General features: G+C 32.2%; 2 protein-coding genes across 2 annotated transcripts; both read right to left on the bottom strand.

Annotated features, from left to right (window-relative positions):
- Positions 1-2187: 2187 nt before the first annotated feature.
- On the bottom strand, positions 2188-4317 carry LOC134727453 (ctenidin-3-like). The gene is made up of 4 exons (XM_063591835.1): positions 3723-4317; positions 3053-3187; positions 2847-2864; positions 2188-2210 (listed from the first exon to the last, which is right to left on the bottom strand). Exons 1-4 carry the CDS (start codon positions 4315-4317, stop codon positions 2188-2190), a joined length of 771 nt encoding a protein of 256 aa, XP_063447905.1.
- Positions 4318-9121: 4804 nt separating this feature from the next.
- LOC134681736 (3 beta-hydroxysteroid dehydrogenase/Delta 5-->4-isomerase type 1-like) lies at positions 9122-14089 on the bottom strand. Its single transcript, XM_063541375.1, has 5 exons — positions 14024-14089; positions 13233-13374; positions 12004-12168; positions 10778-10993; positions 9122-9688 (listed from the first exon to the last, which is right to left on the bottom strand). Exons 2-5 carry the CDS (start codon positions 13363-13365, stop codon positions 9138-9140), a joined length of 1065 nt encoding a protein of 354 aa, XP_063397445.1. The 5' UTR covers positions 13366-13374; positions 14024-14089; the 3' UTR covers positions 9122-9137.
- Positions 14090-14369: the final 280 nt, after the last annotated feature.

Here is a 14369-nt window from a genome sequence, read left to right as displayed (position 1 = left end):
TGAACTAGCTGTTAGTTCCTGCAAGTACTCTCAGATCTATATGTGGAGTCTTTGAACTAAGGGGCGTATAAGTACTAGTCTACGACCGCTCTGTGTTTTTGTAAGCTGTTTTAATATTTGTATCTATATGATTAGTTCAGCCCTTTTCAACTGATTTTCATAGTTTGTTCATATGTTGAACTATCACACCACCGTCGGAGGTAAGGGGCCATTAACCGAGTATAACCTGCCTTATTTTGTATGTTCCTGTTCCAAATCAGGATCTTGTATTGCAGTGGTTGAAGTTTATTGCTGTATAACATATATGTTTTTCGTTCATAGATTTTCACATAAATTATGCTATTCGTTGTCTCATTCGAACTGATTTAAGTTTATAATTTTGGGTTCTTCTATCGCTGACCATGAAATATAGATTAGACCGTAAGTATTCCTGTATGAATGGTTTTACATTAGTCATTTGTGGGGTCTTTTTTTAGCTTACTGTTCCGTGTGAGCCAATGCCCCATGTTGAAGCACGTTCTTTGATCCATAATGGTTTACTTTTACAAATTGTTACTTTGATGAAGACATGTCGCATTGGCACTCTACCACATCTTCTTATATTCAATTATTCATTGAGGAAAACCGTACAGTGTTAATTTTTGTGTCACCTGATCTCTTTTGGAGAGTTGTTTCATTGGCGTTCATATCATTTTCTTATTTTTAACTCACCATTTTGATCTGAAAAGGCATATTCGAAGTCGGAAATATGACAAAAAGAAAATCACAAAAAATACTGAACTCAGAGGAAAATCAATTTGGAAAGTCCATAATCACATGGCAAAATCAAAAAACAAAACGCATCAAAAACGAATGGACAAGAACTGTCATATTCCTGACTTGGTACAGGCATTTTCAAATGTAGAAAATGGTGCATTAAACCTGGTTCTATAGCGCTAACCCTCTCACTTGTACGACAGTCAGTTAATTGTTTTTCACTCGTTCTGTTGATTGATTACGTTTGATGTAATCTGTTTAGATAGACTCCCCCTCTTTTAAGTAACACTGGAGTTCGGTATTTTTATATATTTCTTGATACAATGGCTTGAGATTTCTATCAGGATTTTAAATAAGATGATTTATTATTTTTTTTAAAAGGAACTACACCAATAGTTTGTGATAGAAAACATGAATCATGATATAGAACGTGTTATATTTGACACCATGACTTGTATCGTTGATAGTAACTGAATATTGTTGTACGGATGACCATAGCAATAGTCTATGTATCGTAGAGCAAACATGCCCTCCTCTTTTCTTTTTTGGTGATTAATAATCGGACACGACTCATCATAATACTTAGACGGATATGTCTACGTTTATTTGACACATGACTCCGCTTAGTTGTGATCAGGGTTCATGATACTTCATTTCAGTTTTTCATGTGGTGTGTATTTTTTGGATGTTAATTATTTGCTGTCCTTTGGGTTAATTTGTTTGTTTATCTAAACTGAAGGCAAATGAAAGCTTGTTATACGATTATGTCATTTGTCAATCGTAGGAGATGGTAAACTGACCAAAAAGACGTCTTCGTGCTTTTGAGAATTTATTTCATTGACGTTTTCCCAATTTTCTTTTTTTTTATAAATACAATTCCCTTGTTAGAAAATAGTGTTGTCGTGTCACTCTTGTATTGGTGAAATGAGAACTCACAAACACATAACGTCCAACAATATCGTCTTCCCTTAATCACGATCGAGCAATTTAGAAGCTGCTGCTCTTACAGCCTGTTTGTTTTCTATTTTGATTAATGTTTTCATGGGCCAAAATGACAATTGTAAAACAATTCAAACGAATAAACTAACGGCCTGATTTATGAACAAAAAAAAGAACAGAAAAAACAAATATGTTATACAGGCATTAAGAAACTACTGAATTACAAACGATAGGACAGACAAATACAGAATGTAGCAGGGTTAAACTTGTTTTAATTAGCTGCAACCCTCTACAGGTCTAAAGTTCTTATAATGGCAAATGTTCTACTGTAGAGAATGACATGTTATCATATTTACAACAATCAAAACTCTTATATAAAATAATCGATATTGGTGATTAATATCATGAAAAAACAATCAAGGAATGTATGAACATTTATTATATATTACAATGATGAAATGTTTCTGACTAATCCAATCTAAATGACGTTGTTCAATAGTCGTATGAATAAGAATCTGAAAGAAAGAAAAAAGCAACATAAGTAGACGACCAAAAAAAATAACGAAAGGTGTATATCAGGTTATTTCCCTTTGATATGTACTTTTGAGATAAAAGTTAATCGAGGAAAATAAAAGTTTCAAATAATTTCATGTACAATGTAATTGATTTAATAGAATATAACAATGATTTCATTTCGATTCTTAAATGAGAGGCTAAAAATGTATGTGATGTCCACTATTTGCTACAATGCATTTGTGAAGATGTCACGTTTAGTAATCAATCAATCAGTCAACAAACCCTTCAGTCATTTAATCACTCAATCAATCTTATTAAGATGCAAAGTATTCAAATAGCACTGACTATTACACGACAACGAACGTTTGAATTACTGTGGATTCTTTTTATTTTCGTGGGTACCAATTTTCTGGGATTAAGGAAACTTGAATGTTTGTAGATATTTAGTTTCGCGGATTGTCAAAGTATAAAAAAATGATGTTCGTTGAACTGTTAGTTCCATAGTTCACTCGACCGAGAAAATCCCCGAAAATTGGTACCCAACGAACATTAATGAATTCACAGTACTTTAATTTGCAGAATTTAAGAAATTATGATATTCTTTAATATAAAAATAGAGGGCGAGTTATACGTACCGGTGGCTCTTCTGTATCCTGCAATTAAAAAATATATTTATAAATGTAATACTTAGGTTTGTTTGTTTGTATCAAAACATTCAACATAAAAAGGAGATGTGGTATGATTGCCAATGACACAACTTCGCCAAAGTTCAAATAAAATGAATGTAAGCAAATATATAGAGCATTCTTACAAAATAAAGCTACAATAAACAAACACTTACTTTTGCCACCTCCCATTTTACCGCCCATTCCTCCGCCCATTCCTCCTCCCATTCCTCCTCCCATTCCTCCGCCCATACCTCCCATCATTCCTCCGCCCATACCGCCCATACCGCCCATCATTCCTCCGCCCATACCTATATGAAAAAAGAGACATAAATCAAATATCATAACAAGTAAATAAATAATATTAACAATAAAGATGTTTTTTATGATATTATAGTAATAAGTGTATTTCTTTTTCTTAAACATGAAACATATCAATATATAACTTTCGATGTTTGAATTTGAATTCAAACTACATTCATGTACTATATATACACATGTAACAAATAGTTATGGGTGATTTCAATAGTATTACACAATTTACATTTGAATGTTCATAAATAAAAGTGACCAAACCTTGTTCTTTATTAATGATATCAGTTTATTCAGAAGAGAAAACATAATGGTTCAGCTTAAATTTTGAGGCATTAATAAAATTCAGTTTAAATTTTGAATTTCACACCAAGAGCGTGCTAGACATATTTGTGAGTCATCAATATAGCCACGTGTATTTGGTGTTTGTTTTTATGTTAGCGGTAGCTGTGTGTTCCCCAAGTTCATCATGCAAAACATTGAATGGAATACATAAATAGTTAAAAGAAAGAAAACAATATTAGTTCAACTTACCTCCCATCATGCCTCCCATCATACCACCTCCCATTTTTGGCATTGGCATTGGCATTGGCATTGGCATAGATTTTGGCATTGGCATTGGCATTGGCATTGGCATTGGCATTGGCATTGGCATCGGCATTGGCATTGGCATTGGCATTGGCATTGGCATCATCATCTTACCCATACCACCTCCCATACCACCCATACCGCCCTCCATACCACCCATCATACCTCCCATCATACCACCTCCCATTCCTCCGCCCATACCACCGCCGCCCATCATCTTACCCATACCCATACCACCCATCATACCACCGCCCATACCGCCCATCATACCACCTCCCATACCTCCCATCATTCCACCGCCCATCATCTTACCCATACCGCCTCCCATGCCACCACCCATCATACCACCTCCCATACCGCCTCCCATCATACCACCTCCCATACCACCACCCATCATTCCCCCGCCCATACCGCCACCCATTCCTCCTCCCATCATACCACCTCCCATACCGCCGCCCATACCGCCACCTTTTCCATAACCAGCACCATTAACTGTGGCGAAGACAGCAATGAATGTGACAACGGTCTGAATTGGATTCATAATGAAAGACTGAAACATAACAAGAGAATGTCAGTAAAACAAACAATCAGTAACATTCTTTTTGTGTGGTTCCGAAAAGTATGTCATTCAAGGCCATTATGATATTTTAGATCTGTTCTCTACATAATCAAACAAAGCTGATTTTTTTTTTGTAATAACGATATGTAGTAACATCATAAAAAGAAGTGTTAATCTATAGATTCCATCGGTTTTTGTATAATTTATTAACAATTATAAATTGGCAAAACGTTTCTTAACAATAATCTTTATAACAATATGATATAAAACCTATAATATTCACTATAAGGCAATATATGTCACGTAAATATTATTTTCTAAATGTATTTGTTGTTTATTAGATGACATTTATAATGAAAATAATTTATATTAAGGAAACTGAAATTATCTCGCACAGTAGGAGAGGAAAAGTGTTCACAAAGCGTTCTACTTAATACAAAAAACGATTACAACATTAAAATTAAGTCTAAATGTCATACAAAAATAGTTGTTTAATTTATTCTATTTTCAAAATGTAGTTTCACTTTTTTATGTAAACACTTCAAAGTCATTTCACAAATGCAAATATATTGACTCTTTCTCTTTCTAGCGACTATATGAGAGATAGGCGTACATATTGGTGCTGTACATTTGCTAGCGTAAATGGAATCATAATCGCATGGATGTTCAAACTTGATTAACTCTTCTTTTAAAACAATTTTGCAGAATTTTGTAAATAAGATCAAAAGGGCAGCAACTTAAGACAAACATAAATGATTGATATTTAGAAGTCTGTGTGGATGATATTTTTGTGTTGTCGGTTTTAATTACCACATTGAATCCAACACTTCTTTTGATTCATATGTCAATCAATTTAGTAAAATTATGTACTAATCTTATTATTTTTTTATTATTTCCTTCCGTCAATGAATGGTATTATTTTCCTTTTTTTCAATTCATTAAACTGTTCAGACATATTTTTTAAATATTTCAATTCAGTATTGTTTAAAAAAATAAATAAAAATAATTATTAGTAATGACAATATTCATTAGACAATCAAATTCTACTCCGACAGCTTTTTGTTTTGTTACTGCTTTTCAGCTGTGTTATAATGTATAATATAATAAACATATAAATGTAATATTTGAACTGTTTGTCTATTGAATAGAAGTATCCTTTAAGTGATTTCCCTCCTAAACTGTATTACCGCTTACATTTCCTTAGTTTTGAGATTTAGTGGTCGAGTAATATTGATAAGGATAAATGGATAAACTTTCCTTGGTTTTGAGATTTAGTGGTCGAGTAATATTGATAAGGATAAATGGATAAACATTCCTTGGTTTTGAGATTTAGTGGTCGAGTAATATTGATAAGGATAAATGAAGAAACTTTACTTGGTTTTGAGATTTAGTGGTCGAGTAATATTGATAAGGATAAATGGAGAAACTTTCCTTGGTTTTGAGATTTAGTGGTCGAGTAATATTGATAAGGATAAATGGATAAACTTTCCTTGGTTTTGAGATTTAGTGGTCGAGTAATATTGATAAGGATAAATGGAGAAACTGTCCTTGGTTTTGAGATTTAGTGGTCGAGTAATATTGATAAGGATAAATGGAGAAACTTTCCTTTGTTTTGAGATTTAGTGGTCTAGAAATATTGATAAGGATAAATTGAGAAACTTTCCTTGGTTTTGAGATTTAGTGGTCGAGTAATATTGATAAGGATAAATGGAGAAACTTTCCTTGGTTTTGAGATTTAGTGGTCTAGTAATATTGATAAGGATAAATGGAAAAACCAGACCCAGATCGAATTTACAAAGTCTAAATTTGCAAGTGTCAGTTTCTAAACTTTTTTCAATGTAGACAATATTCACCAATATTTTTTATATATTTTTTAATCGAGAGAAACTATTAAGTCACAAAGGAAGCAGCTATTAATAACAACCTATTTTTTTTAATTCATATCTTCCGTTTTAGAAATTCGCTTAATTATTGCTTGTCTATTTGGGTATGTTTCGTATTTCAATCCTTGTTTTGTTAATAATAGGATTGTGTCGTACTTATAAAAACTTTTAACGAGCATTTTTTAAGTAGATTATATTGATTGTTTTCTATGTTTCGTAATATCAGATCAAACATTTAAAAAAAAAATAAGTAAAACCTTAATCGAGTTTACAAGTTTAATTGGTAATGATTCTGACTTTGTATTTGCAATTCAAAACGATAAAATAATTCTCTGTCTAGTACGTTTCTGTTGACCAAACAGGAAAATAATTATTCATAATGAAATCCTCAAACTCATAAAAGTTTAAGAAACAAAACACATAAAAAGCGATATGACCTAATAATAGAAGCCAGATCTTTCTAAAGTCATCCAAACCTTCGTTAAAAGTAAACTGCAAATCATAATTTACTATAAAACAACATACCTTTAACTGTAGCAGTGAGAGGGTATAGTATACAAGGAGGACAAGACGAGTTGTGACTAAAATCAGAAGCTGGAAATCTTTTATACGGATTTGCCGCAGGAAGCAGTAAATTAAATTTTAACAATTCGTAAAAAAGAAACATGCTAAAACATAAGTTATATATTTTTATTATCATGTTTAATTTGTACCTGTTAATTTGATTGTAAGTTTGAACATGTTGAACTAGTTTTTTGTTACCTATGTCGATTGATGTTACCTTGGTCATCGATTGTAACACAATGTTACCGGAACACGATCGTTCTATATACCTTGTACATCAAGATTTTATTCATTTCAGTGTGAAACGCAAAATGATAAGATGAACATATGATTTATATCATGTTTTTATATTCATATTGGATAAAATGTCACAGTGAGGTGTTTTAAAACATTTTTATGATCTTTTTATGTATTTCATTAAACGCTTTTTATTTCATAGTGAACATGGAATGATGTAAAAGTTATGGAATGATTGTGTCCTGACAATATTTGTAATATTTATAATTCTTTTTTATTCGGGTTTAGATTAGTAGTTTTTGTAGGCTATGAGAATTATATAAGTCTGTAGACCGAAATTCCCAGACTTTTCTTATGTTCTAAATGCTTTCCAATTACGAGTGTCGCTTACTCAAACCGCAATAACTGGTTTATTTGAAGCACTTAAGTTTACATCTGGTTTTTGTATAGTACGCAATCCTAATTTTCTGTGTCGCATTTTATGGACTATTTTGGGTTTTTTTTTCCTTTTGGATATTATGTTTTTTTCTTTAGCTTTCATTCTTTGATGTTAGCTTCGTATCCGCCTTTATTCTACGTACAACTCATATGAAATAAGTAAAAACACAAAAATACTGAACTCCGAAGAAAATTCAAAAAATAAAATCAAAAATCAAAAGGCAAAATCAGAAGTCTAAACACATCAAACAAATGGATAACAACTGTCATATTTCTGACTTGGAACAGGCATTTTCTAATGTAGAAAATGGTGGATTGAGAATAGAAATATTTCGAATAAACAAATGAGTTGTTGTATTAATAACATGCAATAATTTATTTCTGATCGCTGCAATTATACTTGTGGAGAAAACCATTGATTCTTCATTCTTATCAGTCTTTAAAAAAATGTATACTACATTTATAAGACTGAACATAATTGAATATTAATATCGTTAAACAAGACATTATTCGAATAGAAAACACATTTACAGTTAAATTTTAAACACGAAATATTTTTTTATTTAAATAATTCAAATTCAATCTTTCTTAAATCTTACTTTCATAAAACATTTTAGCTTTTTTGATGCATGACACATAGTCATAAATAGCTTTATATCTAAGCATAATTAAATCTTTGTCATAAGTAACATAGAAGTTGGTATTAAGATAGATAAAGGCAACAGTAGTATACCGCTGTTCAAAACTCATAAATCCATAGACAAAAAACAAAATCGTGGTAACAAACTAAAACCGAGGCAAACGCATTGAATATAAGAGGAGAACAACGACACAACACTAAAATGTAACACACACAGAAACGGACCAATCATCAGACAAAATCCCACGAGGATAACAAATATAACATCAAAACCAAATACATGAATTTGGGATAGACAAGTACCGTGACACGTCTTATCGCAATGTGAATTTACACTAAAAAATATGGGAAAACAAACGACGCAACGTTAAAATGTAACACACACAGAAACGAACTATTATAATATAACAATGGCCATATTCCTAACTTGGTACAGGACATTTTTAAAGGAAAAAATGGTGGGTTGAAACTGTTTTTTTGGCATGCCAAACCTCCCTCTTTTATGGCCATGTGAAATATAACATCAAAATGACAACAAGTACAAAGTTGAACAGCATCGAGGACCAAAAGATCAAAAAAGTTGTGCTGAAATTGGCCCGGGGTTTCTGTTACGATAGGCTAAACTACCAAACGACTAAAGTTATAATTTGATTTGTATTTGCAATTCGAAACGCAAATATCAAATCTCAGTTTTTGAATAGTTGACCGTTTCTGACCGTTTATGTTGAACAAAACAAAAAGAAATATTAATAACTGCATGATTAGCCGATCATCTTAAAAAGACTGCTTTTGAATATAAAATTTTCCAGACATGAACAGTATTATTAGTATGAAGTAGGCAAATATTTTGAATAAACACAGGATAAAGCATTGGTTCTCCATTCTTAAAATATGTATACTATATTTATAACATTGAACATAAAAGAATATCAATATTGTTTTACAAGAACAATTATTCGAAAAAAAAATACACATTTACCAAAAACTTGTACATACGAAACAATTAAAAAATAAAATAAAAAGGTCACATTCAATCTTTTTTAAATTATACTTTCATAAAACGCTTTGGCTCTTTCGATGCATGACCCATATTCATAAAGAGGTTTATATCCAAGCATAGTTTTAGCTTTGTCGTAAGTAACATAAAATGTCGTATTAAGAAAGGCTAAACTACCAAACGAAAAATGTACTGTCGGTAAAGTAACTCTCATGAACCGCAAGATAAACAGTACACAGAAAAACAGAAACATCAGAAACATCGCAATCCAATACGGAACATGCCATTTAGAAGTCGTAGTACCAAAATGGTTAAAAAAAGGTTTCATTGTTTCGGGATATGAGGCTGGAGGCGTATCGTCGGCGGCAAAGAAAAAATGTCCTCCAAGCGACGAATTATTAGGTAAAGCTTCTGCTGCTATGACGAACATCATTGCAGTGTTTCCAACATAACTGAACTGTACTGTAGCGTCCATAGGTCCAACCACTGGGAATGTTTTACCCTTGAATGGGCGAACGGCAAGTGGTATTTGTACGTTGTCCAATTCCCCAAACATAGGCAAAGGTAAAATTGCAAGAGTTCTCAGAACAGTTCCTGCCATACATAATAAACAAAGTAAATAATATAGATAATAAAATATATGTTAAATGTCATATTAATTTATTTGGGATTAACCAAAGTTTTAAATCTGTCAGTCTTATTCCTTAACAATATCATGATATATTTCATTATTAAAAACATTGCGTTTTCTTTTATAAAAAAATGGGGTCACCGTTCATTTACGATGACAATCTTTTTTCGAAAGAAGCATACATTTTTCTTAATGTCTTTTTTTCTGTTAAACTAATAGGAGATATAGCGGTAATATCGATTTAAAAAAAATGAATTACAGAAGAAATCGCTAATATTTAACAATTATTTAGTTTATGTAAAACTTATTCAAAAACAATAATGAAAAATATAGATCACCGATGAGCTAAAAAAAAAGATATTTCAGTTTTAATGCCAAAAAATGGCATTTTTTCACAAAACGGAAATAATTTGGAGCTTTTTCCTTGATATCTACATTTAAAAAGTCATCTGGGGCCAACACGAATTGATTTTTTGGAATGATTTTTGTGTCATATGATAAAGTAACAACTACTTAAGGTAATAAATGAAATGTGTAATGAAAAAAAATGGGTTTTTTTTCTGTGAAAATCTTTTACACGCGAGCCTCCTAAAATATGTGAGGATTGATTTATCTAATACATATCGTGCTCGTGACGTCTGTTAAAAGAAACATGTGTCAATCAAATTCTGATGTCTAAAATTGGAATTCTGTTGTCTCGGATATTACATTTATTTCTGTGGATTCATGTTGTTAAAATGCATACATGTCTCACTAAGTAAAATAAAGTGTAATATCTCAAACGACACAATGTAATGCAATTCAATTGCAAATTGCATCAAGCTATAGTGTAGTATAAAATTTAATTTTGGGGCTACTGAGGACTACCTTCGCGTTTAGGATTTTCCTGTTGCATTGGCTCTCAACTGCTCCTTGGTCGGGTTGTTGTCTCTTTGACATCTTCCCCATTTTCATTCTCAATTTGAGTTGTTACTTTTTCTACTTAATTGTTGAACATAATACATATATCACTACTATTCGGCCATTGTTTTAAACATGGCATAAGTACTTACCATTATTCAATTTAGAACCATTTGCAGATAAGACCATATCTTGTGCTTTAGCTTTAGACGAGGCATAGGCTTTATAATAGAATCTAGATGGCTGTGAAACAGATGTTTCTGTTCCGTCCATCACAGCCTCCGGACCAAGATATACTGAACTAGAACTACAGTAAATAAGGTACGGTACATTCTCCTCCCGACATGCATTCAATACGACCTCTGTACCTGTTGTGGAAATGTTAATAATATGAATTAGATGGGTTTCGAAGCATTAAAAAGTTTTACTGGGATACAATGCATAGCAGAAGATGCTTTTTTCGCTAGAAATGCTCTTCACCTCGAGTTTAATTTGTCTTTTTAAAACGCCACTTATATTAGCAATCTTGAGGGTCGAAATTACCTTTACCATCAATCGTCAAACTATCATGTCCAGCTACAGTTAGCGTCAAATTGATTGAAATGTTACACTGATTCGTCATAATATCCGTATTGTGATTCGTCAGAGGGCTCAAAAAATTATCGTTGCGGTTTTTATTGGAAAAATCTAAAAAAATTTATCGCATAGAATATAGAACCTGTACATACATTTTATTGCCGTGAACCATAGATTACCGTTAACGTCATTCGGCAATAATTTTTAAATTAATTCGTCATGGAGTTATGCTTATTACGAGCATCAAATATGCGTCCTGTGTAATGATTCCTAATTTGGTGTTTTTGATAGTTTTCACGATGAACACGCATCCGATCTCTCTTCATTTTTAGTTCATGCCATTCCATCAATTTTTCTCTTTAATTTGTATACAAAGCCAATGACAAGGTATGACTAAGACAACTACATGCTTATTGTCCAATTTGTACCCATAAAGATTTTTTACAATATTGAGGCAATTAAGAACATCATCACAAAAAATGGTATACTGTCAAAAAAGAAAACATTGAATGACTTTAACTAAATGTTAAGCTAGCTAAAAATAGATTTGTTAGGTCTTCATAATTTTTTTCTGTTCATTTATATATTTCTTATTTAGTGAGACGTCCATTCATATCACTGAACTAGTACACATTTTTGTTTAAGGGCCAGCTGGAGCACGCCTCCGGGTGCAGGATTTTCTCGCTGTATTGATGACCCATTGGTGGCCTTCGGCTGTTTTCATTTTGGTCTGGTTCTTGTCTTTTTGACATATTCCCAATTACCATTATCAAATTTAGTTAGTCTTATAATTGAAGGCTACCTTTGACATTAACTTCATTTAGAATGGCTTGGTTAGGGAACTGGTTGTAGTCAATAATGGACGCAACATGTAAAACAATATCAACCCGATGGCAAGCTCGTTCTACTAAATCTTTGTCTGTTATACTCCCGGTAAATGTTTGCATTGGCTTCTTAATCTCAAATTCTAAAAATTGAATTAAACACAATTAAACACATAACAGCTGTACATATTTTTCGTTGGTGATACATACACGTGCATCCTTTTGATTATTGTCATCATCTGAACGGCTTTGGACAAGCTTTCGGTAACTACAATTAATCTCAGATTTGTGTACTTAAGGTTTGATAATTTATTTTTGATGTTTTGTATCGTTCTGAAGAGAATATACTTATGTGATGTTGTGCTCTTACGCAAATGTCCCAGATTAGGAGAGGGGATTTGATGCCTGCATCCATATATAATACTGTAGTTTTCTGTGATGCCTTTTCTAATATGTAACTCAGGAGTAATCGTTTGTTTTTGCTCATAATATTGTTTTTTCGTTTATTGGTTTGTAAATCAATCAGGTCGTTAGTTTCTCTCAATAGATATAAAAAGAACAGCAAGTTATAAAGGGATTTAAACTGTTTAATCTGTCCTCTCGGTGACTTTTAAAGCTTTTTCTGCATTATATGTTTTGTTCATTGTTGAAAGTCATATGGTGACCTACATTTCTCAGTCAATTGATCTCATATGGCGAGTTCTCACGTTGACAATCATACTAGTTCTTCCTACTTTTTATATTACAGTGCGTGGTTGATTTACAATTTCTTAAATAAATCTGTAAAAAGTAAAATCACAAAAATACTGAACTTAGAGGAAAATCAATTCGGAAAGTCCATAATCACATGGCAAAATCAAATAACAAAACGCATCAAAAACGAATGGACAAGAACTGTCATATTCCTGACTTAGTACAGGCATTTTCAAATGTAGAAAATGGTGGATTAAACCTGGTTCTATAGGGCTAACCCTCTCACTTTAATGACAGTCTCATCAAATTCCGTTATATTTACATTGATGCGTTAAATAAACAGACACAATAAATGAAATAGTCAAAATATGGGTACATCAGTCATCATCGTATAAAAATTTTAAAAGGAACAATATTAACTGTTTAGTCAGTTTTTACATATCAAACCGATGGACTACTGTTGTCTCATTTTAATAAAAATAACATTGTTAAAAGTATCAGTATATATATATACCTAGCTTTTGCTTATAGTCGATCATATCTAAAACTCTAATTTCTTTAACATTTTCTCCATAGAGTTGTAAGTGTTTCACCACATGCTGACCAAGAAATCCACTACCGCCTGTTACCAAGACAACGTGTTTCATTGTTGTTTCCTGTGCGAAAACAAAACAAAACATTTGCATACATTTTCGAAAACGTCCCATTTTAAAAGTTGCGTCTGCACAAAAAAAATCATAAAAACTACTTCTCGTGTGTTCATGTTAGAAAAAAATCGGGTTCAAAAAGAGACATTTGTTAATCTTCCAAGGTTTGAAGAACCATGGTTATTGAATAAAGAATATCGGATTTCCACATGAGCAACACGACTGGTATTATTTCAGGAATAGAAATTACTGATCTTATCAATGCAAAAGAGTTCACCCTCGGTATTTCGTGAGTTTCATGTTGACTATACTTTTGGTTTCTGTATTAGTTGTTGTGTGGGCATTGAAATGTATGTTTGCCTTTTTATTATCCACGGTGTTTTGCTCTCTTTCGTCAACTCTTTTTCTCAATGGCCTCTAATTAACTTTCTCCACTTTGTAAAACTAAGGATTTTTTTATTCCATGCAAATATTACCTTAGCTGTATTTGGCACAAGTTTTGGGAATTTTGGATCCACAATGCTCTTCAACTTTGTACTTGTTTGGCTTTATAATATTTCGATTTGAGCGTCATAGATGAGTCTTATGTAGACGAAACGCGCGTCTGGCGTACTAAATTATAATCCTGATACCTTTGATAACTATTGTAACTACTTACCCAACAGATTTCATGTACTCCTTCTCTCCGTTTTCGTATAACTATGCTAACTTGCTGCACTTCACTTTTATCAATTGTCAATCAGGTTATCAGCATACTATTAATCAGTCTAGACCTTGCAGTTGTTATCAGTTATTTGCATCCCTGTTTGTGGTATGGCCAATAAACAAATTGTGCGCAGAAACTAAATTGAAAATAAATAATTTGATAACAAACATTAAAGTAGTCGAAAACTTTTAATTGAAAAATTGCAATAATGAAAAAAAATCATTTTAACGTTATAAACCATTTTGCGTTTGAAGTTCTTTTTACGATCGATCGGGCAACAAAAAAATATTCTTTAATT

Source organism: Mytilus trossulus, chromosome 8 (genome assembly GCF_036588685.1).
Source record: "Mytilus trossulus isolate FHL-02 chromosome 8, PNRI_Mtr1.1.1.hap1, whole genome shotgun sequence".
Taxonomy (NCBI): domain Eukaryota; kingdom Metazoa; phylum Mollusca; class Bivalvia; order Mytilida; family Mytilidae; genus Mytilus; species Mytilus trossulus.
Note: the sequence above shows the minus strand (reverse complement) of the source record. Positions and strands in the feature narration are given on the sequence as shown.